Source organism: Hyaena hyaena, unplaced genomic scaffold (genome assembly GCF_003009895.1).
Source record: "Hyaena hyaena isolate Hyena2069 unplaced genomic scaffold, ASM300989v1 scaffold_1925, whole genome shotgun sequence".
Lineage (NCBI taxonomy): Eukaryota > Metazoa > Chordata > Mammalia > Carnivora > Hyaenidae > Hyaena > Hyaena hyaena.
In genome coordinates this window covers 98,951-126,731 of record NW_024082566.1, presented here as the reverse complement: position 1 = coordinate 126,731, position 27,781 = coordinate 98,951, and the positions used below count along the sequence as shown (strand labels likewise).

Below are 27,781 nucleotides of genomic sequence, written 5' to 3'. Positions count from 1 at the left end.
GATTGTTACACAGCTGTATAAATTTACTAAAAATAATTGAATGGTACCCTTACACAGGGGTGAATTTTATGTTATATAAGGTATACCTCAGCAAAACTGTCTTTAAAAACTCATAAAGACTTCTAGTTTCTAGTCTGGCACATAAAAAGTTTGGAAGTCATCACTCAGTCCTAACAACAGGTAAAATAAATAAATGGATGGATGGTTAGATAGATGATTGATTGATTGATTGATTGATAGACCAACCATCCAACCAACCAAAAAAAAAATCAACAACTCTTCTTAAATCCATGAAAGAAATAAAGTCACAGATCAAACAGCTGCCCCCAAATTTAGAGAGACAGACAGGTATGTACTAAGAATCACAACTCACCAAAGCAGAAATCTACAAGCAGATACCTTCGGGAAACCAACATACTGTGAAAGGAAAACATAAATCGCTGGGGGCTCAACATAGTCAAATCTGAGAATTAAAAATTCCAGGGACCCAGTTATAGGGTTCCAATACTTTTGTGCATTTTATCTCCAGGACCAGTTTCTCACAGTGAATATTGGACAAAAATCCTCTCCTGCTTCTGACGGGGAAGAGGAAAATGCAACACATTCTATTCTTTTTAACAAAGTCTCCCCTCCAACGAAACTATCTTACCATAGCCTAAACTATTGAGGTTCAATCTGAGAAACTAAATGACGTGGGAGAAGGGAAATATCCACCTCTGGCCTACTCTAGCTTTCCACAAAGGAGAAGGGAAATACCCAAACCTAGCCTAGTCCAGCCATCCTGGCCCACCTAAGGGGGAGGAGAGCTGCAAAACATTTGAACTCTGCAGTTCAGAGAACAGTCTCACTAAACGACTGAAATCTAATCAAAGGACTGTAAACCACTTCCCTTTCACCCCACCCACCTTATAATCACATTACTAAGAGGCTACTTGCAGCAGTTCCTTTTTTTACACAATGCATTCAGTCCTACTATAAAAAAAAAAATTACAAGGCATATTAAAATGCAAAACACAGTTTGAAGAGAGAGAGCAAGCATCAAACCAAACTCAGATATAGCTCAGATGTTGGAATCTGCAGACCAGAAATGTAAAATAACTATGAATCATATGTTAAGGGCTCCCATGGATAAAGTGGACACCACACACAAAAAAAATTTGGTCATGTAAACAGAGAAGTAAAAATTTCAATAAAGAATCAAAAAGAAATGCTGGAGATCAAAAACACTATAACAGAAATAAAAATGGATCTTTGGAACAAGAGTCGACTGACTACTTGAGGAAAGAATCTCTGAACTTGAGAATATGTCAACAGACATTTGAAAATGATAAAGCAAGGGGCTTCTGGGTGGCTCAGTCAGTTAAGTGTACAACCTCAGATCAGGTCACGATCTCACAGTTCACAAGTTTGAGCCCTGCATTGGGCTCTGGGCTGACAGCTCAGAGCCTGGAGCCTGCTTCTGATTCCGTGTCTCCCTCTCTCTGCTTCTTCCCCACTCGCATGCTCTCTCTCCCTCTCTCTTTCTCTCTCTCTCTCAAATATAAATAAAAACATTTTTTAAAATGTAAAAATGGTAAAACAAGGATGGGGCGCCTGGGTGGCTTAGTCGGTTGAGCGTCCGACTTTGGCTTGGGTCATGATCTCGCGGTTCGTGGGTTCGAGCCCCGCGTCGGGCTCTGTGCTGACTGCCAGCTCAGAGCCTGGAGCCTGTTTCAGTCTGTGACTCCCTCTCTCTCTGACCCTCCCCTGCTCACACTGTCTCTCTCTCTCCTAGAAATAAATAAAAATATTAAAAAAAAAAAAAACAAGGATAAAAAACACTGGAAAAAAAGGAATAGAATATCCAAGAACTGTAGAACGCCTACAAGAGTTATAGCATATGCATAATAGGATTTCCAGGGGAATGAAGAGAAAAAGGAAGAGAGGAAATATTTGAAGCAATAATGACTGAAAATCTCCCCAATGTAATGTCATATACTGAACCACATATCTAATAAGCTCAGAGAACACCAAGCAGGATAAATGCCCCCCCCCCAAAAAAAAACACTTAGGCATATCATATTCAAACTCTAGAAAATCAAAGATAAAGAAAAATTTTTGAAAGAAATCAGATGGAAAAAAGCACCTCACCTTTAGAGGAGGAATGATAAGACTTACATCCAACTTCTCCTCAAAGGCCATGCAAAAAAGATGAAAGTGCAGTGAAATACTTGAAGTGTTGAGATGAAAAATATACCAACCAGAATTCTTTTTTACTGCTAAATTATCCTCTCAAAGTGGAAGATAAATAAAAACATTTTCAGATAAACAAAAATTGAGCGAATTTGTTGCCAGTGAACCTGACTTGCAAGAGATGTAAAATGAAGTTTGTCAGAGATGAGAAAAATAATGTAGGTAAGAAATCAAGATCTATGTAAAGAAAGGAAAAGTATTACAGAAGGAATAAGTGAAGGTAAAAATAAAGTAACATTTGTTTTCTTACTCTTAATTAATATAACAGATAACAGTTTTTTCACAATAATAGCAACACTGTATTGAGATATATATCGATATATATGATCAAGGTATATATAACAGCACTTAGACAGAAATTTATAGCATTAGATACATATGTTAGAAAAAAAAAAAAAAGAAAGATCTAAAACCAATACTCTAAGTTTCCACCTTAGGAAGCTAGGCAAAAAGAGAAACCGTCCAAAGAAAGCAGAGAAAAAAAAAATGACAACAGAAATCAATAAAATTAAAAACAGGAAATCAATAGAGAAAATCAATAAAACCAAAACCTGGTTTTTTGAAAAGATCAATAAAATCGATAAGCCTCTAGCCAGGAGAATTAAGAAAAAAGAGAAGACACAAATTGCTACTATCAGAAATAAAGAAAGTAACATCACTACAGACCCTATAGACATTAAAAAGATAAAGGAATATTATGACCAACTCTATGCCCACAAATTTGATAATCTAGATAAAAATGAACCAATTCCTTGAAAGATATAATCCGTCAAAACTCACACCAGAAGATAAATAATCTGAATGGGCCTATAATTTGTTAATGAAATTGAATTAATAATAAATAACCTTCTAAAAGGAAAAGCGTCAGGCCAATGTGGGTTTAACGGCGAATTCTACCACACATTTAAGGAAGAAATTATGCCAATTCTCTACAATCTTCTCCAGATAATAGAAGCAGAAGAATACTTTCAAACTTGCTCAGTGAGGCCCATAGTACCCTAGTACCCAAACCAGATACAGGCATTACAAAGGAAACTACAGACCAGTGTCTCTTAGGAGTATAGATGCAAAAATCCTTGACAAAATATTAGCAAATTGAATTTAATGAGATATAAAAAGAAGTATACACCATGACCAGGTATGCAAGGCTGTTTCAACATTTGAAAAGTATTTAATATAATCCATCGTATCAACAGATTAAGAAGAAAAATTAATTATCACATAAATAGATGCAAAAAAGCATTTGACAAAATTTATCTATTCATGTAAAAACTCTAAATCAAGACACAGATCTTGTATTTTTCACATACACACACACACACTCACCTCAAAAGGGACCAAAGATATAAATATAAAACCCAAAACTTTAAAACTCCTAGAAGAAAATCTAAATAATCTTAGGTTTAGCTATGGCTTTGTAGATTCAACACCAAAGACATAATCCATAAAAAGAATGCTCGATAAGCTGGACTTCATTTTAAAATTAAAAACTCTGCTCTTCAAAGGACACTGTCAAAAGAACAAAAAGACAGACTATAGACTGGAAGAAAGTATTTGCAAAAGGCATATCTGCTAAAGGACTCTTATACCAAGAACTCTTAAAACTCAAGGATAAGAAAACAAACTAACTTTAAAAATAGGCAAAAGACCTAAATAGACACTTCACCAAAGTAGGTATGCAGATGGAGAAAAGCACATGAAAAGATGTTTCACATTGTATGTCATTAGAAAAAATGCAAATAGAAGTCACAATGAATATAGCAAACCCATAGCTAATACCACACTCAGTAAAATCTCAAAGTTTTTCCTTTAAGATCAGGAAGAAAGATGACCACTTTTGCATCTTCAACACAGTATTTGAAGTCCTAGCCAGAGCAAGAAGCAAGAAAAATAAATGCCTTTTAGGCATTCAAATTGGAGAGAAAGTAAAGCTCACTATTTCCAGATGACATGATATTATATATAGAAAGTCATAAAGCCCCCGCCAAAAAGCTGTTAGAACTAATAAATTAATTCAGTAAACTACAGGATACAAAATCAACATACAAAAATCAGTTGTGTTTCTATACAACAATAATTAACTATTGGAAAGAGATAATAAGAAAATAATCCCATTTACAATTGCATCAAAAACAATGCAATACCTATGATTAAATTTAACCAAGGAGATGAAAGACTGAACACTGTAAGACATTAATGAAATAAATTAAAGAAGATACAGATAAATGGAAAGATATTCCACGTTCATGGATTAGAAGAATTAATATTGTCACAATGTCCATGTTACCCAAAGCAATCTGCAGATTCAATGAAATCCATATCAAAATTCCAGTGGCATTTTTTTTTCACAGAAATAGAGCACACAGTCTAACATTTGTGTGAGACCCCAAAAAACCTTAAATAGGCAAATCAATCTTGAGAAAGAGCAACAACACTGGAGGCAATATGCTTCCTGATTTCAAATTGTATTGCAAAGCTATAGTATTTTAAATCGTATGGCATAGGTCTAAAAACAGACACACAGATCAATGGAATAGAATAGAAAGCCCAGAAATAACCCCACACATATATGATCAATTAATTGTGACAAAGAAGCCAAGAATGCACTATGGGGAAAGACATTCTCTTCAATAAATAGTGTTGGAAAAACTGGACAGCCACATACAAAAGAATAAAAGTGGACCCTTATCTCACACCATACACAAAAATTAACTCAAAATGAATTAAAGACCTGGATGTGAGAACTGAAGCCATAAAACTCTGAGAGTAAACATGAATGGTAGATCTTTGACACTGGTCTTGGCTGTGCTGTTTTGAATCTGACACTAAAAGCAAAATCCACAAAGGCAAAAGTAAACAAGTGAGACTATATCCACCTGAAAAGCATCTGTGCAGCAAAGGCAGCCCTAAGCAACATGAAAGACCACATGCTGAGTAGGAGAAAATATTTGCAAATCATATATCTGACAAGGAGCTAATATCTAAATATTATAAATATTCATATATAAATATATAATTTAATTTGTTCATATAATTTATTTACATATTATATATTTATATTTATATAAATAAAGAACTCCTATAACTCAAAAGCAAAAAAATAATCCAATTTAAAAATAGGCAGAAGATCTGAATAGAAATTTTTTTCAAAGAAGCCAACAGGTACATGAGAAGGTGCTCCACATTACTAGTCCTCAGGGAAATGCAAATCAAAACCACAATGCGATATCTACTCACACCTAAAGTCAAAAGTACAAGAAACACCAAGTATTGGTGAAGATGTAGAGAAAAGGAAACCCTGGTGCATTCCTGGTGGTAATGTAAAGTGGTGCAGTCACTATGGAAATCAATACAGAAGTTCCTCAAAAACTTAAAATAGAACTACCATATGATGCAGTAACTCCATTTCTGGGTATTTATCCAAAGAAAAAAAAACACTAATTCAAAAAGATATATGCACCACCATGTTTCTTACAGCATTATTTACAGTAACCGAGATATGGAAACAATGTTAATTGTCCATTGATGGACAAATGGATAAAGAAAATTGGTACATATATACAATGGAATATTATTCAGCCATTAAAAGAATGAAATCTTGCCATTTGTGACAATATGCATGAACCTAGAGGGTTATACTAAGTGAAATAAGCCAGACAGAGAAAGACAAATGCTGTATGGTATCACTTACATGTGAGACACCCCCCCCAAAAAAAAAATCAAACTCATAAAAACAAGGAGTAAGAAAGTGTTTGCCAGCATCTGGGTTTGAGGGAAATAGGGAAAAGTTAGGAAAATGTACAAACTTGCAATTACAAATGAATAAGATCTGAAGATCTAATGGTGACTATTAATGACACTATATTGTATAACTGAAATTTGCTGAAAGTAGAACTTAAATGTTTAAGAAAGAAAGAAAGAAAGAAAGAAAGAAAGAAAGAAAGAAAGAAAGAAAGAAAGAAAGAAAAGAAAGAAAGAAAAATAAAGAAGAAAGAAAAGGAAGGAAGGAAGGAAGGAAGGAAGGAGAAAGAAGAAAGAACAAAAGAAGGAAAAAGGAAAGAAGAGTATAAGAGAAGGGAAGGAAAGAGAAGGGAAGGGATGGGAAGGGAAAGGAAGGAAAAAGAGAAAAGAGAAGAGAAAAGAGAAGAGAAGAGAAGAGAAAAGGAACGGAAGAAAGAAAAAATGAAAAATACTCAAAATGACAATGGTTATGTTAGTTAACTTGAGGGAGGGGAATCCTTTCACATGTATATACATACCAGATCCAAACACTGAAAAGATCAAAACAAAACAAAATGAAAGACTAAGGGTCAAAACTTAAAACAATAAAACCTCTTCTCGATTATGTAATTCCATTCTTTAAAACTCATTTTCTTGATTGTAATCATTGTTTATGAATTTCAGCTCTTCTATGTAAAGAAAAGAGATCGAGTCCTACCTAGACTTTTGGTCTTTTCCCTCTACATTTATAGTTCAACTAAAATACATACTAGGAAAAATAGTAAATAGTCTGTTTCCCTAACAAACCACAAATGGTAACTTCCAGGTCCTTCCAATTGAGTTTTTTAATAAAATTCCCAAAAAGTGAGAGGAAAAGATAGTCTCCACATGTGCAGGGGTAGAATTTCAATTTAAGAAACAGACTAACAAAATTAGAAATGTTATGGAAGAAGAGAATATCACATCTCCAAAATGACTGACTTCCCTACATTTTCTTGAAAGTTGTAGTCTTTGTGAAAGAAACATATTTCCCCTTATCTAGAAAAAGATAAACAATATTTACCTTGATGTATAACATATTGCACTGGGAAATGAATTAAAAAAATTTTCACAGCACATTAAAAACAGTTTCATTTCTTTACACCAGATCTGATTCCACAAATATCATTTCTATGGCATAATTAATTTTCACTTAGTTTCTGTAACATAATTAACTGCTAGCGATTACACTCTGACATTTTAAGGGAGTGCATTTCTGAAACATTTAAGAATAGATGCAATATAGTTTCTAATTGATTTTGTATTGTGTTGGCAATTCATGATACATTTATAACCATAAAGAAGCGTTTGTGAAAGCACATGAAATATAATATACCCTCTGTCCTTATAGCAGATATGTATTCTACTTCAACATCCAGAGAAAGGATTTTCGTTTCCAAGATACACAAATCGACAGACATGATTTTACCCACACAAATATTTCCAGTACCTTCACCAGGGTAATTCTAACAGTCAATATGGCAACCAGAAAGCTACACAGGCCATTTAGTTCACCTTTGAATCCAGATTTCAACAAATATTTACTAAGTCACTATGTGGTAAGCACTGTGGACAGTACAAATATGTTTAAGTCAAGATCCCTGCCTTTAAATGCTTAAAATCTAGGTGAGAAGACAAGAAATACAAACAAAATCAGAGGCATGCTGGAGTCAGCTCACACCAGCTTATGAGAGCTGATTGCTAAGGTTCAAGAATTTGGCAAATTTGTTAAGCACTGCCATCATTTAAAAGTTTATATAAGCTCAGAATTCCAGTATATTAAAAACAAAAGCAATAAATATTCAAAACTCATCACTTTTTATTTTACTACATTTTAGTATTATGTATATCCTCAAGGATTTTATGTCCCTAAGAACATGGGAATATTATGTAATGGTGTATAACTGTCTATCTTTTCCCAACTCCAGGATTAGAGACGTCATATTGCTCATTTGAAATTGCCACCATAGGACTATTTATACCATGAAAAGCAGCAAATGTTATAAACAAATGACCTCCCCAACCTCCACTTCCCTGGCCCCTGCTGAATATTAAACATTTACCAGCACACAACTGCATAGATAATTCACATTGCAAAGCAGATCGTGTTAATTTCAGTTGAATGGTTTATGATTATAGGCATAATAAGAGCTCAGAAAAGCGAGTAATAAATGATAGCCCTCTAGCAAGCCCATGGAGATAAGAACAAGTCTTATACAGGGGACAATGAAAATAAATTTGGCAGGGATTTTTATTAAACAAGAAAGGTCATAGCAGCTAATAAGAAGCATGCCAAGTCCATTTTGGAATAAATTAAATGGCTTATTTTTTCTTAAAAAATATCTTTACATTGGTGTGTTTAGTTGGGTATTGTCAATTTCACATTACAAAATAAAAATCCAGGGCACCTGGGTGGCTCAGTCTGTTGAGCAGGGGCCAACTCTTGATTTAACTCAGGTCATGGGATCGAGCCCTAGGTTGGCTCCATATTGAGTATAGAGCCTGCTTGAAATTCTCTCTCTGTCTCTCTCTCCCTCTGTCCCTCACCTGTGCACCCGTGCTCTCTCTCTCTCTTAAAATAAATTTTTTAAAAAAAGGAAATCAAAAGATTAAGCTGAACAATATTGACAGGCACCTAGTTTTGTCTTCAGAATCCCAAGTATCCCACTCTCTGGCCTCTCTGTCTTACACTGTTGGCTCTTGAAGACTGTGTCTCCTTCTGTGCCTTCTCCATGACCTCACTGAGGTCTCTGATCCTTCATCTCCAAATTTTGTCAGCTCTCTCCTTGACTTTCTTGTCCCCCTCCCTATCTGGACCCCAGGTAAGCCAACGGAGCTCATATATCACCAGCATTCTCTGCCACGCACCCCATCGACCATACTCCCCATCAACCATGCATTCCATCAGCCATGCACCCCCATCAACCATGCACCCCATTGGTCGTGCACCCCATCAACCATGCACCCCATCGGCCATGCACCCCATCTGCCAAGCACCTCATTGACCATGCACTCCATCAACCATGCACACCATTGGCCATGCACACCATCTGCCAAGCACCAACCAGAATCCCAACCCTACTGCTCCACTGAGTCCTCATTTTGCCCTCCCTGTTTCCCTCAGACTATTCCCACCTCCACTGATGTCGGTCCTGCATGACCACAAAACCCTAAGGCCTTTGGAGTAATTCCCAACATCCCAGATCATTTAGAATTTTCTATATCCACACCTACCCTTGATCTTTCTTTTTTGTTGAAATATCAAACCTTCCATTGATGGCCTTGCATTTTTTTTTAATTTGCTAATCTCAACTTCTCCTAGGCTCTCATTTCCACATACAATACTTCAGTCTCTTCTGATGTGAGTGATGCTTTTCTTGATAATGTCCTTTGAGCTTTCATACTACACTTCTCCTGGGAAACGTACTCCGCACTCAGTATTTCCACTACCTTGACATTATTCATTCCCGTCAAAACCTTTTCTCATGTAGCCCCTCCCCCTTCTACACTGTAGAAGGGACTCTCAAGTTGGCCAATGATGTCTACATTATCAGACCAATGGAAACTTAAAATATCAGATAGCCTCAGGGCATTTGGTGTTACTGATCTCGTTCACACTGAAATTCTATCCTCTTAGCTTTGAGAAGCCAGAGTTTTTTCCTGGTATCTTATTCTTTTTTCTGTGACTCCTTTTTTTGTGTCTGCTCATAAATGATGTGTTCTCTAGAGTTATGTACTTAGCTAACTTTAATTATCACTTTCTAGGAACTTCTTGGGTGATGTTCCTCTTCTCTAACATACTAACATGCTGATGAAACCCAAGCTATCTTGAATTTTGGACTTAGTATACCTGCTCACCATCTCCACTTGGACATCTCATGGTCCCTCAAACTTATATGTTCATAACTGAACATAACTCCTTCATTTCTTAAACTATATCTTTTACAAGATTTAAAAAATTTTTTCTTGGTCAATCCATGGGGCGCCTGGGTGATTCAGTCAGTTAAACGTCTGACTTCAGCTCAGGTCATGATCTCACAGTTCGTGGGTTTGAGCCCCACATTGCTCTGTGCTGACAGCTAGCTCAGATCCTGGAGCCTGTCTTCAGGTTCTGTGTCTCCCTCTCTTTCTGACCCTACCCTGCTCACACTGTCTCTATCTCTCTCTCAAAAATAAATAAAACATTTAAAAAAATTTCTTGGTCAATCCAATTACTATGATCCATCAAATCATCATAGGCAGAAATCTGACAACCCCATATGACTCCTTCCTCTGTGCCCACAAACCACCAATCAACATATTCATCTATATTATTCATCTATATTCTCTTATAAACACTTGTTGAATCTGTCTTATCTTCTGTATCTCTATCTCCCTAGACTAGTTTCAACTAGTGTCTTGCCTCAATTTTATCCCTGCCAAGACTATTGTCCATTAATCTTCCAGAGTATTCTTATAAAGATGATATCCAACCAGCTCAATAACTTCCACGTTTTTCCATTGCCTACCATAGCGTCTCCATGGTCTAGTCCCTTCCAGCCTCTCTACCTCATTACCTTCACTGCCTTTCACTGCCTTGTACTTAGGCTTCTGTAACTATGAGGTTGTGGCTGCTCCCTGGATAGGAGCATCTACATGCTGGGATTTTATGCATGTTCGGTGCCTAAAATACTCTCCTCTCTCTTTCTCATACTTCTTCTCTTTCCTCAACCTCCATAATCTTTTTGTTTGTTTGTTTTATATGGAAAAGGGGAAAGGTTTTTTTTAAAACTTCTTTCCAATTTTATTAAGGTATAATTGATCCCATAATCCTTCAAGGATCAGTTGATACCAGCTCTAGGAAATTTTCCTGACCTTCTTTCAGCACTTCCTTTCCCAACTGGGTTAGATATACTTTTTGTGCCTCAGTCTTTTTATTTATCTTTTAATTATGATTAAGGGAGTGGCTTCCCAAGACACTAAGCTTGTTGAGATCTATTACTATGTCTAACATTGTCTAACTAATTGCCCTATAATTTGCTCATTTTGATGAATCTAGAAGAAGCTCTAGAGTCTGAATCTTCATTTGTTCAGTAAATACTTACTGATAAGTTACTATATTTGAGGCAGTGTATTCTGTGCTGGTAATTTAAAGGTGATCTTGTCTTTGATCTTGTGTGTGATGAGGGAGAAAACAAATAGATCCCCACAGAGGATGATAGGTGTCATGATAAAGATATTAGAGAGGTGTATGGGAACAGAAAAGAGTTTTTAGAGCATCTTACATAGGATTTTGAAGGAAGAAAAATTGGAGAAGTCTTCCTGAAGAAGGGCTCATGCATGCTGAGTTTTGAAGACCTGGTAAGAATTAGCCAGGCAAACCTATTGCATGAGAGTGGATAAAGAGCCCCATTAAAGAAATGACATTTACAAATGTATGGAAGTGAAAAAGAAAATGGCAAGTTCTAGAAAATGTAAGTGGCTCAATAATATTGGAACACAGAGAGGGAGAAATGTTGGGAAAGATGAGGAGGAGCAGGGCAAAAATGAGAACACCTACATATTATGCTGAAGAGTTGGAATATTAACCTGAGAGCTATAGGAAGCTATTGAATGCTTTGGCCAGCAGAATGGTCAAAGAACTATTTTTGACAGATCACCCTAGCAGCAAGATGGAGAAGGGATTGGGGAGAGGCAAGCTGGAAAGGAGAGAACTGGGAATATAGGGTAATAATTCAGAAAGGAACTGATGAGAGCTTGAACCGAACCAGTGAAAATAAGAATGGAGAGAGAATAGATTCACGTAAAATTTATAAGAATTGGTGACCTACTGGATAAGGGAAATAAAGAGAGGACTCTAAACTTCATTTTTCATTTGTAACAATATTCATTGTATGATAATTATAGACCAAAAGCTGTTCCAAGAATTTATATAATGGTATACAAAAAAGATCAACTCTCTCCTCTCCTGGAGCACATATCCTAGTAGGAAAAACATAATCCAATAAATAATAGAAATTTAGGAAATGAAATAAGAGAAAATGTAAGTAAAGGAATAAGTTTATGAGGAAGCAAATGGCTTCTAATGTCACTTCTGCCACTTATTTCTTGGCCAAGTAGTGTTGGGCATGTTACTTATCTGAATCTCAATAACTTCATTAATGAATGGGGATATACTAACTTTCTTACCTCCCGGGACTTTTGCACTGCTCAAATGAGCGGAGATGAGTGATGGTCCCTTGAAAACTGTAAAATACTTCAATAATTAAAAGGTTTATTATTTGCTTACAGATGTTCATACTCTTTCACAAAAAATTGATTTTAAAGAACACTTTGATTTCTGTGCGCTGTCAAAATTCATAATAATGACAAAATGAGGGGGGGGAAGAAAGGCACTAATCTTTTTCCTTGGGGAACAAGTTATGATGGGGTGCATATTTCTTTTTTCCAAAGCTTAAGATCTATCAATCAAGTGGTGATTCTCGTGTTAGATTTTAAATAAGATGGTAACGTTCCTGATCTCATTTAGATTGTATACCTTCTTTTTGTGAGGGAAAATATGCCCTTCAACTAGCATGATTCTAGGCCAATCTAATTTCTTTTTTTCCCCCCAGAGAATTAATCTCAAGAGCAGGACTAAGTTGTTTACATTCTCCCTCTCTTGTTTTATTCCTTTTTATCCTGGATTCCAATCCATTTTCCCATGTGTACACACACACACACACACACACCACCATTCTATTGGGTTCAATATATCTTTTTGTTTATATGCTTCCTTCAAAATTTATATTTGTGTGTATTTCTAATTTATGTAATGGTATTATAGGGAATTTAAATTCCTACTCTCCACGGTGTTCCATAGATTTTGTACTTAGTAGTCATAAACAGATTAGCTAGGTTTTATTTTCAAGCTAGCCAATACTTCTGGTCTTTGCTTTGAAAAGCATCTATTTTGCGAGTCAGGAGTTTGTCTTTGAGCCCAGTTCTGAGCTTCCTCATATTTACCATAACTTTTGGAATGTGGTTGATGATACATTCAGCCTGAGGGAGTTAGGAAACTGAGATAAAAATACTCAGCCAACCTCAGCAAATGGTGATCATCGATCTATTTAGTAAGATTCTGGCTGAGCTTTTCAACTATTTCCTTGGGCCACTCTCCTAAATCTAGAAGCTCAAGACATTCCTCAAGTGATAAAGCATAATAATGTTTTCCTGAACTGCCAGTGCCATTGGAGAGTCATCTCAGTAGAAGAAGAGTCAGGTCCACTTCATCCCTAGATTCAACATATTCCTATTTCTGCAATTTCCTATAATGATCCTTAAGTTGGGCCCGATGAAACTGCAATTACCCTAATACATAATTGGCCAGCTGTTAAAATGGGAGCTAGCACAACTCCCAAGAAGGCAGGAAAAAACTCCTCTCGAAAAAATTTCCATTTCAAACATGATTACCATTTTGGTTATAATTTTGTATGGTAATTTCACAAATGGAGTTTTGTACCAGCAAGAAAATGAACATCTGCAATTAATTACACCATGTAAAGCACATGGAACTGTTGGAAGACGTAAGTTGAATCTTTAACCCTTTGATAGCTTGACAACTTCCCAGAGATGAGCAGCTAACTATTCAGCATTACTTTTTCTCAGTTACCCAACTCAGAGGCAGGTTTTTATACTGGAAAGTGTATACTGCCTCGTAACAGGGTTGCTGCAGATCCAGACAGAGCTGGTTTCCATCCTCGTACCACTAGCTTTGTGAGCACAGAACACCATGAACACAGTAACATTAGCTCTTCTTAATCTGTTTTCCCATTGTTAGTTGGGAATGAATATACCTACTTTATATTCTTAGGAAAATGACCTAAGTGAGTACTCATGTAAAGTGAGTACATGGTTAGTACTCAATAAATGTAAGTTTCTTTTTGTTCCCCTTGTAAAGATGCTGAAATGCATCAAAAAATGAATGTGAATTCTGCGAACAGGTGAAGCTACAGTAAAGCTGTACTGGTTTGGGCTTTGTGCTCCGGCATTGAGAGTAGAGGTCACAACATCCCAAGGACCAAATCTAGCAGGCCATCTGTTTTTGTAACATCTGCAAATCAAAAATTATTTTTACATTTCCAAGTGGTTGAAAAGTCAAAAGAATAATATTTCATGACCCATAAAAATTATATGAAATTCAAATTTCTTTGCCCATGAAGTATGAGAACACAGCCATACTTACTCATTTATGTATTCTTTATGGCTGTTTTCATGCCTCAGTAGCAGAGTTGAGTAGCTGTGACAACAGAGACTGTATGGCAAAGTCTAAAATATTTATTATTTGGCTCCTTAAAGAAAAAGTTTACCAACTCCTGATCTAGAGCTTTCTATTGCACCCTTACTTGTCCCTGAGGAATGGGCACAATATGGATCAGTGGCAGGTAACAATGTAGCATGTGGGCCACTTAAAAAAGTACCTTGATGTGAAGCACTCTGAAATTTCCTACTTCTTATCTTCAAGGAGAAAACAAAAATACCTTCTTCCTTGCATCCTGCCCTCATCTCCACCAACTATCCCCACCTCCAAGAGGAGAAAAGATAAAAGGACACACTACTTGCTCAATGGCCCTTCTTCATCAATCACAGGATTCCCCTGGAGTCCCTTCGTGTCTGGGCACCATCTTGCACCAGTAAACAGCACCAGGCCTGTAACACACATGCCCTCAGAGTCACCCCTTTAACTTCCATCACTGACCTCTTCCCTCCCAGGCTTGGATCTATGTGACCATATCAAGGAAGCTGAGGCAACGGACGCCATCATTCAGTCAGAGCCTTTTGAGAGTAGAGTGGGCTTTTATTTTTACTTATTTAACGAAATTGTTAGAAAACGTTTTCTTTTCAGAGGTGCTATTGTCTCAAGAGTACCAAGGAAAACTTCAGAGATAACTTGCCAGAATCGACGCATTTCTATTCTCTGTGACTCTGGGAAGGAGTATTGTCAGTCAGGTGTCCGTATCTTAAGGATACTCCAACAAATATTTTTTGGGAGCCTTCTATGCTCAAAGTGCCATGGTGGCTACATTTTCTTTTCTATGGAATGGACCATGTGGCCCTGCCTTGTACATGAGACTGAGCTTGGTGCCATCTTGTTGTGGGCGGTGTTTACAGAAGAAGGTTCACTGAGGCACCCTGCCCAAGTGGGAAACCCCCTCTCCCACCCACCTGCCATCTCATCCATGAGGTGGGAACATGGTGTGGAAGACCTTGACTCAAGTACAAACACCAAACCAAATGTTCCCCTGCATTATAAGGTATAAGTAGAACACTCTTCACTCTTTAAGTGTGAAATGTTGTAGAAATATTAACAGATATTGGGGGCACCTGGGTGGCTCAGATGGTTAAGCGTCTGACTCTTGATTTCAGCTTGGGTCATGATCTCACAGTTTGTGAGTTCAAGCCCCAGGTCAGGCTGTGCTTGTGGAGTCAGCTTGGGATTCTCTCTCTCCCCCTCTCTCTACCCATTCCTGGCTCATACTTCCTCTTTCTCTCTTTCAAAATAAATAAATAAACATTTAAAATAAAGAAATATTAGCAGATATTATCATAATAGATTTCTCACAAAGTGTTTGATTTCTTAGAACACTCTGTTAAGTTAGAGTTAGAGTAAGATACACCTAGAAACAGAATTTAAAAAGCAATCTGTTCAAAAATATGCAGTTGAATATGTATATAAAATATCTGTGAAAAGCAGTTCTTTTTTGTTTTGAATTTTTTCCCAAGTTGACATCAATTATAGCTTTCCTAGCTAAAATATTTAAAGATGCAGTTCATTCATTTATAATCCATTTAATTATGTGGCCCCCAAAAATAAAGAGTATAATTCGACTAGGCTGGTATTTTTTTTTAAGTTTTTAAATGCAAAGTATAAGTCCCATTTCACATACTGTGAAATTAAAGAAAATGATTGATAGATTTTTTTCTTCGTGATCACCTAACAGGGTTAGTATTAAATAGTTCTTTTTCTGCTGCCCAGGGATTTCAGCTAAAGTCCCATTCTCAAGAGAAATATACTGAAACATCCTCAGAATTACTACAGGGTAGTCAGACCAGTCCCATGGCCCTTCTGCCACCCTCCATCCACACCAAACAAGGGACAATTAGCAATTCTAAAAATAACTGAAAAGAGGAGCCAAGGAACACATCTGTGCGACTCATTGCAAGTGTTGAGGTGTTTTATCTGCCTTCTCCAAGTAAAGAGTGGAGATTGGAGAGAGAGAGAGCCCTTACCCCAAGCCACGTGCAGAAATCTCCAGTAGGAACCACTCTGGGAGACCCTAGAAGAGCCAAAAGAAAGTGGGGAAGCATGCACATGATGACCGCTACCTGCTTCCCCATGGAGAATTCTGGAGGCCACAGGCTGGGCCACATTATGACTTGTGGCCCAGGGAGTCTTCCCTTAATGGGTCCCTCCCACCATAATACTTTGAATACTATATAACTTTAAATTATAATGTATTTTTCCTGTTTTAGAAAAAAAAGTCAATAGGTTTTCAAAATGGTTTCTAAAAATCTTATTTTCTTCTGATGTGAGAAAAAATTAAAATATTTCTCCTGACTCTAAACCTACATACTTTCCTTCTTTTCTTTTAAGTGTTTATTCATTTTTGAGGGTGGGGGGGCAGAGGATCTGAAACTCTGAAGACGTGGGGCTTGAACCCGCAAATTGGTGGGTCATGATCTGAGCCAAAGTCCGAAGCTCAACTGACTGAGCCACTCAGGTGCCCCCATTCTTTTCCTTCTGATGAGGAACAATTAGAGCGTTTCTGTAGGACCCTGAAAGTGCCACGAGCTTGAGGCGATGTGCTTTCTGTGCCTAATGGACACATTCCTCTCTGGCCGCAGGGACCCAGGACAATGGGGAGGGGCTGCATTTACACTGACCCCCTTCTGTGTGGTGAGCCTGTGAGAAATGTCCCGTGAGACACAGTAGATATTTTAGGAGAAGCTGTGCGAACACAGGCTGTTGGTACAAAGCGACACAGTAAGAGACTGTGTTTGGAGACGAGTGTAGAAGAGAGTGATGCGGTTCCTGATTTGTAACCCCACGAAGCTTTGCTCGCTCAGTCAATCAGCTACAGTTACCAAGCGTGTCATCGGCAAAACTCGAAATGAGTCACCGGCCAGAACTTTCTACTTTTATCTGGGACATTTCAACCTTTTCAAAATTCTACATTCTGACTTTAGATTTCTGTGACCACATTGAGGCTTCTTGTCATAAACTGTGGGGGAGGGAGTATTTTATGTGTGGATTTGGAAAGATCTTAGAGATATAAAATAAAGTGAAAAGGTGAGGAACAGAATAATATACGCTGCCATTTGTGTTTAAGAAAAATGGTAAGGAAAGAATACACATGCATATAAGGCAAGAGGAGACGAGGGCCACCTGCTCCCTCCCCCCTCTCCCCCTTCCCCCTCACCCCCCCTTCAGTGCCTCATTGCTTCCTGACCCAGGGCTCCTACCAGTGATCCCTCTTCACATAAACACGGCTCTTCCTTCACCCCATCTGGTCCGATGCACTAACAGCTTTCAACTATTGCTAGTATCTGAGATCAGCATTGTTATTATTATTATCCTATCTAATAAATGAGGAGGCACAGGGCGCCTGGGTGGCTGAATTTGTTGAGCATCTGACTCTTGATTTCGACTCAGGTCATGACCTCGTGGTTTGTAGGATGGAGCCCCGCATGGGCCTGCACTGAGCCTGGTGGAGCCTGCTTGGGATTCTCTCTCTCTCCCTGTGCGCCCCCTTCCACTCGTGCTCACTGTCTCTTGCTCTACAAAAAACAACAACAACAACAAAAAAAAACAACAGTAAATGAGGAGGCACAGTGATGAAGCCAGGATTTAAGCCCACACATTTTCGCTGAAGCCCAGGCTCTTTTAAGTACAGCACAGTACTACTCACAGATACTAAATTAACACTCAAAACCTATATATTAAAATGATATGATAGATTCTATATGCTATAGGGAAAATCATATGGCACGAGGAGAGAAAATAACACAAAAGGTATTGTTTAGTTGGTGGGGACGGGAGGTGGAGTCGAGGCAAGGCTTTTCTGAAAAAGTAGCTTCTGAGCTGATGCTCACAAGAGGTTGGGTGTGAAAGAGGGTGGGATCTCAAGGCAAGCGCCTCTTTGGCCTGTACAGAATCTCTTAATGGAGGGAGTGAGCGAGCTCAGTGCGGCCAGAGGGAGGGTGGCTAGAGGAACATGGCTGGCCCACAGCATGAGGGGGAAGGGAAGCCATGGAGAAGCCTGGAAAAGTGACCTGGGCCACTCAGGGCCAGGTGGGCCAGGTGAAGGAGCTTGCCTCCTCTTGGAACTTCAGGAAGACCCTGGACAGAAGTCCTGTGCTCTGATTCAGGTTTTACGGGTCACCCTGACTGTAACATGACAGCAGAACTTGAGGTGGGAATGTGGACAGAAGAATGGACGTGGTGGAGGCTGAGAAGTAAGCAGTTTATTGTGGAAGGTCTGGTCAGGGGGGACGGAGACTTGGACCTGAGCACTGTCATGAGAACAGGAAGGAGTGGTCAGATTTCCGTATGTTTTAGAGGTAAAATCAGCAGACTTGACAGCAGGTGGAATGTGGGTGTGGGAGGACGTGTCCAAGGGCATTCCTGGCATTGTTGTACCAAACAGACTCAGTCAGCTGCCCAGCACCCTTTCTGGATTAAGAAAGATCAATCTCTGCCCGTCCTTCCCAAGAGCATAAGTACAGTTCCCAGGGTGGAAGACTGGATTTATTGTTAAGCGGAAAGGATACAAAGCGCCGTGTTAATACCACCACATTATGGAATGAGTGGATTCTGTGGGCCAGTGAGGCTGTCATCATTACTTATAATATTTTCTGTGCATAAATCAATTTGCACCCAGCTTAGAAATGAGCCTACTGACATAACCTATGTATAAGCTTTATAAAGAAGCTTGACATCTCATTTGTGTTTCCCAGGCCTGTCAGGGAGTTCTCCATGCCAAGAGGAGCCAACACGTTTTGTTACTGTACAAAGGCCAACGTGATTGTCACCGGAGGTAAGGGCATCGTTCATATTGTACAGATTTTCTGCTTGGCAAACAGCATTCTCCTTGATTAACATAGTGGTCTTCATAAAGCTACAGAATTTTACTCCTAGGAAAACCTTTTAGAGAATTAAAGAATTCACATAAATCTGTCAGACTTTTCCTTTGGGCCTTCTGGATTTGATGGCACACTTAGAAAGTTCTTCCCCAGCACCAGAATATGAGATATACACTCTCCTGTATTTACTATAATTTTTATTGCTTTATTTATATTTTCCCTTCAGATCTTTAATCTCTCTAGAAGTTATGTCATCAGGTGAGAGCATGAGTTCCTTGACTGGGCCCCCATATGGGCTTTAAAGGAGTTTGGGAGGTCCCTGAAGGCTAATGACACTTGTGGGTCTATGTGCATTTTTCTGGAAAGATAGTTCCAAGTTTTATCAAATCTTCAGTGGGATCCATGACCAAAAATGGGATCCATGGCCAGTGTTTTTTATTTTATTATTTATATTTTTATAGTTTATTGTCAAGTTGGTTTCCATATAACACCCAGTGCTCATCCCAACAAGGGCCAGTGTTTTAGAGTTAGCAGAGAAGAGGCCAAGGAGCAAGTCTTGAAACACACTAGCATTTAAGGGTTGAGTAATGTGGAATATAGGATACAAGATCATCTGTGGAGAGTAAGGGAAAGATGATGTTATAAGAAGCTTGAAGGGAAAGGTGGAGGATGAAAAGGTTCCTTGAGCCTCAGACTCATCATCTATTATAATCCTGGGGTGCAGGAGCATGGCTTTGAGACTGAGCTCTGGAGCCAGACCTTTTGGTTGCAAATCCTGGTTATTTTTCCAGCAAGCTGTGTGGCCTTGGGCAGTTTATTTCATTCCTTTAAGCTTCCATCTACTCAAAAATAAGACTGATAATAAGTAAGATGATACCTACTCCCAAGATGATTATAAGAATTCAAATTCAAATAAAGTACTTAGCACATAATAAATGCTCAATACAAATCTGCCAGTAATAATACTAACAACAGCAAAACCCCACATACTTCAAATGGTGGTGGTTAAGATTAACTGAGATAATGTATGCCTGGCACATAGTCGCTTTTCAATAAATATTAATTCAATCCGTCTACAACATGTAGGCAGTCATTTTGGCAAATGACCTTGGACGTTCCAGTTAGGAGGCTGTCCCAGAAGTCATGAGTGAGGTGGTGAGGGTCTGAATTATTGTAGGTGCAATAGAAAAAGAAAAGAGAGAGCCAATCCCAGAGGCACAGGAAAGAAACTAGTCCTAAAACCTGAAGGGAGAATGACTTGGATTAACAAGAAGGATCAACCAGCTCCAAGTTCGTAAAGTAGGAGAAATAGAGGAGCAACATCTGTATTGTTAGCAGAGATCAGGAAGAGGGTGCTTACCTGGGAAGGAGAGCAAGCAGATCTCAAGCTTGGACTTAAATGTCACATATGATTAGACACCAAAGAGGATGTTCTTTTTGGTGATGAAAAAAGACCTGGTTAGATGTACGGGATGTGGGGGCCCCAGGCTGCCTTCCATGTGGGAAGAGCTCCTGGGGCACCTCAGGGAGATCGGAGTCACCTACAGAAAGGTCACATAGACTTGATAGATGTAAATGAACAAAACAGAAATGCAAACAAACAGCAGGAAACTGGCCCATACTGAAGATCTGAACTTTATAAAGGGAAAGAGCAAACGAGTTTTTTTAAGAGGAAAGCTCTATCATCTAAAAGATCAACAAATGTACCATTTGGTAAATTCTTAGGGCAAAAATACTTATTAAAAGAGCAAGAATGTTCAGTGAGTAATGCTACTGGCTCCTTCAAATTCCTCGCCCAACACACACACACCTTTGTTTTTCTATCAAGCGTATCCTGCCTCAGGGCATCTGGGTGGCTCCCACAGTTGAGTATCTGACTTCAGCTCAGGTCATGATCTTGCAATTTGTGGGTTCGAGCCCCATATCAGGCTCTGTGCTGACAGCTTGGAGCCAGGAACCTGCTTTGGATTCTCTCTCTCTACTGCTTCCCCAGTCACATTCTGTCTCTCTCTCTCAAAAATAAATAAACATTAAAAATTAAAAAAAAAAAAGTATCCTGCCTCAGCCCTGAAGTACAATATTGCTAAGTATAGTCCACCCTTCAACAATGTATTTCTAGACCCCCTGCAGTAGAAAATCTGTGTGTAACTCTTGACTCCCACAAAAGGTAGCTACTAATAGCCCATAGTTGATTAATATGTATTTTGTATGTTCTGTGTATTATATACTGTATTCTTACAATAAAGTAAGCTAGAGAGAAGAAAATGTTATTAAGAAAGCCATAAAGAAGAAAAAATACATTTACAATTCTACAGTGTATTTATGAAAAGAAAAATCCATGTATAGGTAGACGTACACAGTTCAAACCTGTGTTGTTCAAGGGTCAATTGTGTGAAGATAGTCACACTCTCTATGCACACCTAGACAGTCTCCTCTGAGGACATAAAGCTAAAGTTTTTTCATGTTTATATTTGAAGTTCTTACTGCAATTCGTGCTCCGCTTTGGGCCTTCCACAACACTTACTTAAAACTAGTTTCTGGTTCGAATGTTATTTTTAAAGAATTATATAGTAGTGTATTGAAGAGCAAAACAAGTAAAAATAATACATTAGATGTTAGAAGAGTTGGTTTTAAAAATAGCCTGGACACTAACCAACTGTGTAATTTTCAACAGTCACGTAATCTCTCCTGTTGCTCACTTTCCTTACCTGGTAAACTGAGGAAGTTGGACCACATTGATTCCAAGATCCCCTTGAGCTTAAAATACCCTGATTCTATAGTTTAAAGAAACTCTGTTCATAGGGAGTTAAATTAAAATGTCCTTTGGAGAATTAGGAACCCAGTTACCCAATATATAATCAGAGCTTCATGTACTCAGAAAACTGAGGCATTAATGGGCCACAGACTTCTAAATTTCAAGCAAAGACATCAAGAAAGCAAAGCATATGGATTAGGAGTCTACATAGCATGTGAGAGTCCTGGCTTGCACAGGGAGCGAGTTTCCTGATGCTTGGTGGTGATGATTCTCAGAACAAACAGGGATCCAAGCCTTTAAACTGTGCTAACTGAGGTTATCTTTTTTTTTTTAATTTATTTTTTATTTTGGAAGAGACAAATATAGTGTGAGCAGGGGAGGGGCAGAGAAAGAGGAAGAGAGAGAATCACACACAGGCTCTGCGCTGTGAGCACAGAGCCCTGCATGGGGTTCAAACTCACGATCAGTGAGATTCTGACCTGAACTGAAACCAAGAATCAGATACTTAACCGACTGAGCCACCCAGGTGCCCTGAGGTTATCCTTTAAAGAGCGTCGCGCTGAAGTCTAGAACACATAAGGGAATAAATACTAAGACTACATGTTTTCAAAAAAAGAAGTGGTGTGCTTGGATCACAATTTCTTGACCCCCATTGCCCTTTGCTGATCCAGGGACTTTCTTGGCTTATTCCTTGCGAGGGAAATAACCCTGACCACTCATCAGAAGGAGGCGGGGATGCTCCAGGGATGAGAGCAAGAGCACAGTGGTCCTGAGAGAGAGTAGAACCGCAGTGGACACTGTCCCCAGCATGGCGTTTCTTGAGTTTGGTGAAAATACTGTGTCCTCTATCCTACTTCAACTCAGACCCTCCTCAGGAAACCCTATGAGAAAGCAAAATGGCACAGCTATAGTGAGCTCTGATTTCTAAATTCTGATGCTTCTAAAAGACAAGCTTTCACATCCGTCTTAACCAACCCTTTTGAACAGCCCTTTGTTCTCACACAAAAGAATTCAAAATGTAGGAATTGACCAGCCTTCATATATTTTGTAATCAGTGTTTTAATAATTTCTGGGAAAAACTAAACTAAACATGTGTTTGGTAAAGTTCTGGGACTCAATCCACTTCAGTGTTTATGGATTAAGGTATCTGACTTTCATTAACCTCGGTGGTCCTTATATTATAAGATGCTCAGCTACAACTTGGAAATCTTATTAATTATAGGTTTTCTAGCTCTCTTACAAAACCAAAACATCTAGCAGTGTGACTGACAGGCAACTAATACTTTTCACCATGCAAGATTTATTAAATTGTCACAGTTTCAGAGCTTCTATTAGTAGAAAATGCAATTCCTCAACAACTAAAAACACGTTTTCCTCAGGAGAATACTCTTGTTGATTAGTGACTCAGCCAAGCACATTGCTAAATGTACTGTATGTACCAGCTGATGACTCAAAATATACTATGAAAGAAGCTTTGCTGGGCATAGTCGAATGTGTGAAATATGCAGGGACATTTGATGAGCTTGAAAAAATAGAAGCTCTCGCTGGGAGATAAAGAAAGCCAAACCAGGACAAGGTATTTACAAAAGCAAAACAAAACAAAACAAAAAAAAATTGCAGACTTTATGAGCATTGTTGTAGTGACCGCGAAGAATTTTTTTAGAGCTGATATCTGTCTCTCTTGGCATTTTAAGAGCTAAACTCCTACTTTGCAAAGTCTAGTATATAAAAGCAATTCTCTGCCATCCAAGATAACTTGGGGGCTCTAATGGACTTGTTAATATTCATTCAACAAACATTTCTTGTGTAGTTGCTACAGACTAGGCATTATATGTCATAGAGATCAGACTGTATTTTAACCTTCTAGAATTCTAAATTTAATAGTACAAATAAGACGTGTTAATACACAGCTATAATACAGCATGGAATGTGAGTCTACAGATTAATGATTGTAACAATTACAAGACAGATTAAGCACGGTAGGCATTTAGAGTTTGGCATCATGTCCCTTTCTGATCACTCTGGCTCCAAATAGCCACCCCACAGACCATGTAAGGATTCCATTACTATCAACAAAAAACACACTGAACTGGAAGACTCTGGCAGCAGACAATGGGAAGCCTCTGTAAGACTGGGTTTCCTTCATAATGCACACTGGACAAAGCTCTTCATTTGCCACACTTCTCAAGTTGTAATCTTTTATTGTATCCTTCTTCTGTAGCATACAATTCACAGATTTTCTTCTGAGGGTAGCCTGGCTTCATCCTCCAGAGAGTGGTAAAGCCCAACTACCTATGGGCCCGAGGCTCAGGTTCTAAACATACTTGCCGTGAAAAGCAAATGCAAACAAGAAACTGCATTATAGGGGTTATTCAGTATGAATCATGTAGCTGATAATGTGGAATTTTTCTCATTACCTTTACAAATTCCGGATTGCCCTCTACTCTCACTGTAGTAATCCCTCCCTCCACAGCACACAATCATAAACCTTTAGAATGGGAAGGGATCTTGGGAGATCAAAATTTTGCAGATAATCTAGGCCCCAGAAAAGACAATGGTTTGCCTCAATTCATCATCAACCAGTCAGCTGGGAGACCTGAGCTCCAGTGAGTTCTCTTTGCTGCCAGCCCCTCGTTCTAAGCCCTGGGCCACAGCAATCGGCTGACACGGTCTCTTCTTCTCTTACTTTTCTCTCTGCACTGAGCCAGCCCATCTCATCAAGAGTGAGGCATTTGGAACCACTGACTCACCAGCTGAAATAAGAACTTGCTAAAGGAAAGAAAATCCTATCTTTATATGTGGCCTTATCTAAATCACTGTGAGAAAAAAAAGGAAGAGAGAAACTAAAATAAATGGAAAATAAAGGAACAAGGAATTAACCCTTTATGAACCATAATATATTGCTTATAGTTGAAAATCCTACCTTCGGATTTGAAATGTTTTCTATGAATGCTTGATTTTACCTCTAGATCTTTAATGCTTGCCTTAGTGCTTCTACTAGGTTATAAACTCTCAAGAACAGGGCATGTTTCATATAGCTGTGTGTGCATTCTTCTCTCTCTCTCTCCCATTTTATATAAACTATGTTGCACCTGGCAGCAACTTAGAGTAGTAAGAATAGTCCACTCATATTCCAGGAACTGTTCAGATTATCCATGTATGACCCCATTTAATATCACAATAAGGTTATGGCATAAGTTCCAGTCATCCCTGATATATATACAGATGAGAAAACCCAAACATAGTAAAGTCACTTACTTAAAGCCATAAGGCTAATGAGTGATAGAGCCAGGTTTCAAATCAAGGTAGACTTTCCCCACATATGTATTTTTTAAGCACTCCCTGACTGACTCTACTAGCCAACTCATTCACTTAACAAATGTGTAGTAAGCACTTACTATTTTGTCAAACTCGGCTGTAGATGAGAAATATAAGGCTTACCAGATAATGGGTAAACAGGTATTTGTGCAAAAAATCTATAACTAAATAGGGCTTGTGCTATAAATGAAACCAGATGAAAACAGCCTAAGAATGGGGAAGAAGAAGTCCTAACTCCATCTGAGGCTGGGGACAGTGATCAAGGGCAGCTTTAGGGAGGAAATGTTGGAACTAAGTTCGAGAAGGTATAAGTCTTGGTCTTCTGAAAAAGAAGACTTTCAGTAGGGTCAGTATCTAGAAGTTTTTGTACCTTCAACATCTAACAAAATGCCAAGCATGCAGTAATTTCTCGGGATACTTTTCTTCTTGTTAATAAGAGTAACATGGAAGTTTTAATCTTTAAGAAAATGTCCCCCTTACCCACTTAAAATATCTTGGTTACTGTCTTGCTCAGCTTAGGCTACCATCACAAAATACTATAGGCCGATGGTTTAAACAACAGAAATTTATTTTCTCAGTTTTAGAGGTTGGAAGTCCAAGATCAAAGTGTCAGCATGGTCAGTGTCTAATGAGAGCTGTCTTGCTGGCCAGCACATGACTGTTTCCTCCCTATATCCTGTGAGCATGCGAGTGAGCTTTCTCTTCTTATAAGGACAGTAATCCCACCCTTAAGGGCCCAACTCTCAAAACTTCATTTTAACCTAATTATCTCCCAAGACCCCATTTCCAAATACCATCACACCAAGGGTCAAGACTTCACCACAAGAACTCTGGGGAAACGCAATTCAATCCATACCAGTTGCCTTAGAAACAGAAAGTAAGAGTCAGCTGTGCCTTGAGATTTTTCAGCCTGTTTCTACTAAGACTCCAGGACCCAAGGACTTCTGGAATGGAAGGAGTCAGGCGAACATTCGATCAAGATTTATTTTTGTTTGGATACGTGTTTTCCTGCTCTGTGCCACTTGGTAGTTAAACTTCTGAGCCAGTATTCAGCATCCTGAGGTTGAAGTTGTGGAAGTTGTTCAATAAATATTTGAACTCCCACTGTCAATTATACACTTGAGATACTATAATAAAAAAGAAAAAGTTCTGCCCTCAAATGGATGGTAGAGAAAAGTGAATAATCAGTTACAAAAAATGCTGGGGCAGGGGGCACATACACAGGAGCATTTGGTTTTAAAGAATATAAAGACATTCTGAAATATTCTTGGAGATAAAGCTATGCTAAGATTTGGAGAATGGATTAGAATACTCAAAGGTGAGAAAGAAAATACTATGTTACTTTTTTTTAATGGAGCCCAACAAACTAATCATAGAATTATGAAACCATTTGTGTCTACCCCATTTCCCTGGCCTATGAATATCCAACTGGTAAGTCACCTCATTCTCCTCCATAACCAACTGGCTCTTTCAGTGTGGATAAGTATATTTCCAAAAAAAGTCCAAAATATATCAGCAAATTCATCCTGTAGGTCACCAAATATATGCTACCTGATTAGCTAACATGGCCACTTTGAATTCTAGATTTTTTAATACATAAGTTGTAACTTATATAACTTAGGTTATTTATAAATTATAACTTAGGTTATAATGCTTTCATACAATCTTATTTTTCTAGTTCCCTGAAGGTCCTTAGTAATAAACAAGATGCTCACGAATGTGCCGTAATATTCCTAATGTGATACCATTTTCTGATACCATTTCTGATTGTGGACAAATCACATTTAAATCATTAAAGTAAAGTAACTAAATCATTTAATTAAACATTACCTAATCCGTAGGAGTTAGTTTCTTTTGTACTCTAGGGTCCCAACTTGAAGTTGATGATTTTATGACTCAGAATGACTTTTAATTATTTGTGAAATAGAGTATCCAATATCTTTAAAATATTCTGTATTTTGAGGGCACCTGGGTGGCTCAGTTGGTTAAGGGTCCAACTCTTCATTTCGGCTCAGGCCATGATGTGCAGTTCATGAGTTCGAGCCCTGCACTGGGCTCTGCACTCTCAGCACAGAGCCTGCTGGGGATTCTCTGTCTCTGTTTCTCTTTGCCCCTCCCGCATTCTCTCTCTCTCTCTCTCTCTCTCTCCTCTCTCTCTCACACAAACACAAAATAAATAAACTTAATAAAATAAAAATATTCTGTATTTTGTAAACTATTATACATGGTTACTTTTTTATTATTTTTATTTTTTTTATATTTTTATTTATTTCTAGGAGAGAGTGAGAGACAGCGTGAGCAGGGGAGGGTCAGAGAGAGAGGGAGTCACAGACTGAAACAGGCTCCAGGCTCTGAACTGGCAGTCAGCACAGAGCCCGACGTTGGGCTCAAACCCACGAACCGTGAGATCATGACCTAGGTGAAAGTTGGATACTTAACCGACTAAGCCACCCAGACACCCCTCATGGTTACTTTTTTAAAAAAATAATTAGAATACAACTCTGCATAGATCAAATGATGCCATAACAAATAAATCCCAAAATATATAATGACTCAAGCAAAATGGAAATGTATTTCTCTTAGTAGTCATGTTAAATCTGAAATCAGTTCTCTTAG

General features: G+C 38.4%; 1 protein-coding gene across 1 annotated transcript in view; it reads left to right on the top strand.

Annotated features, from left to right (window-relative positions):
• LOC120226986 (WD repeat-containing protein 64-like) overlaps positions 1-27,781 on the top strand; it is a 109,466-nt gene that overhangs the window by 15,047 nt on the left and 66,638 nt on the right. Inside the window, exon 8 of the mRNA XM_039225148.1 lies at positions 18,967-19,046. Within this exon, the coding sequence (XP_039081079.1) occupies positions 18,967-19,046 (80 nt within the window). The remainder of the gene's footprint in view (positions 1-18,966; positions 19,047-27,781) is intronic.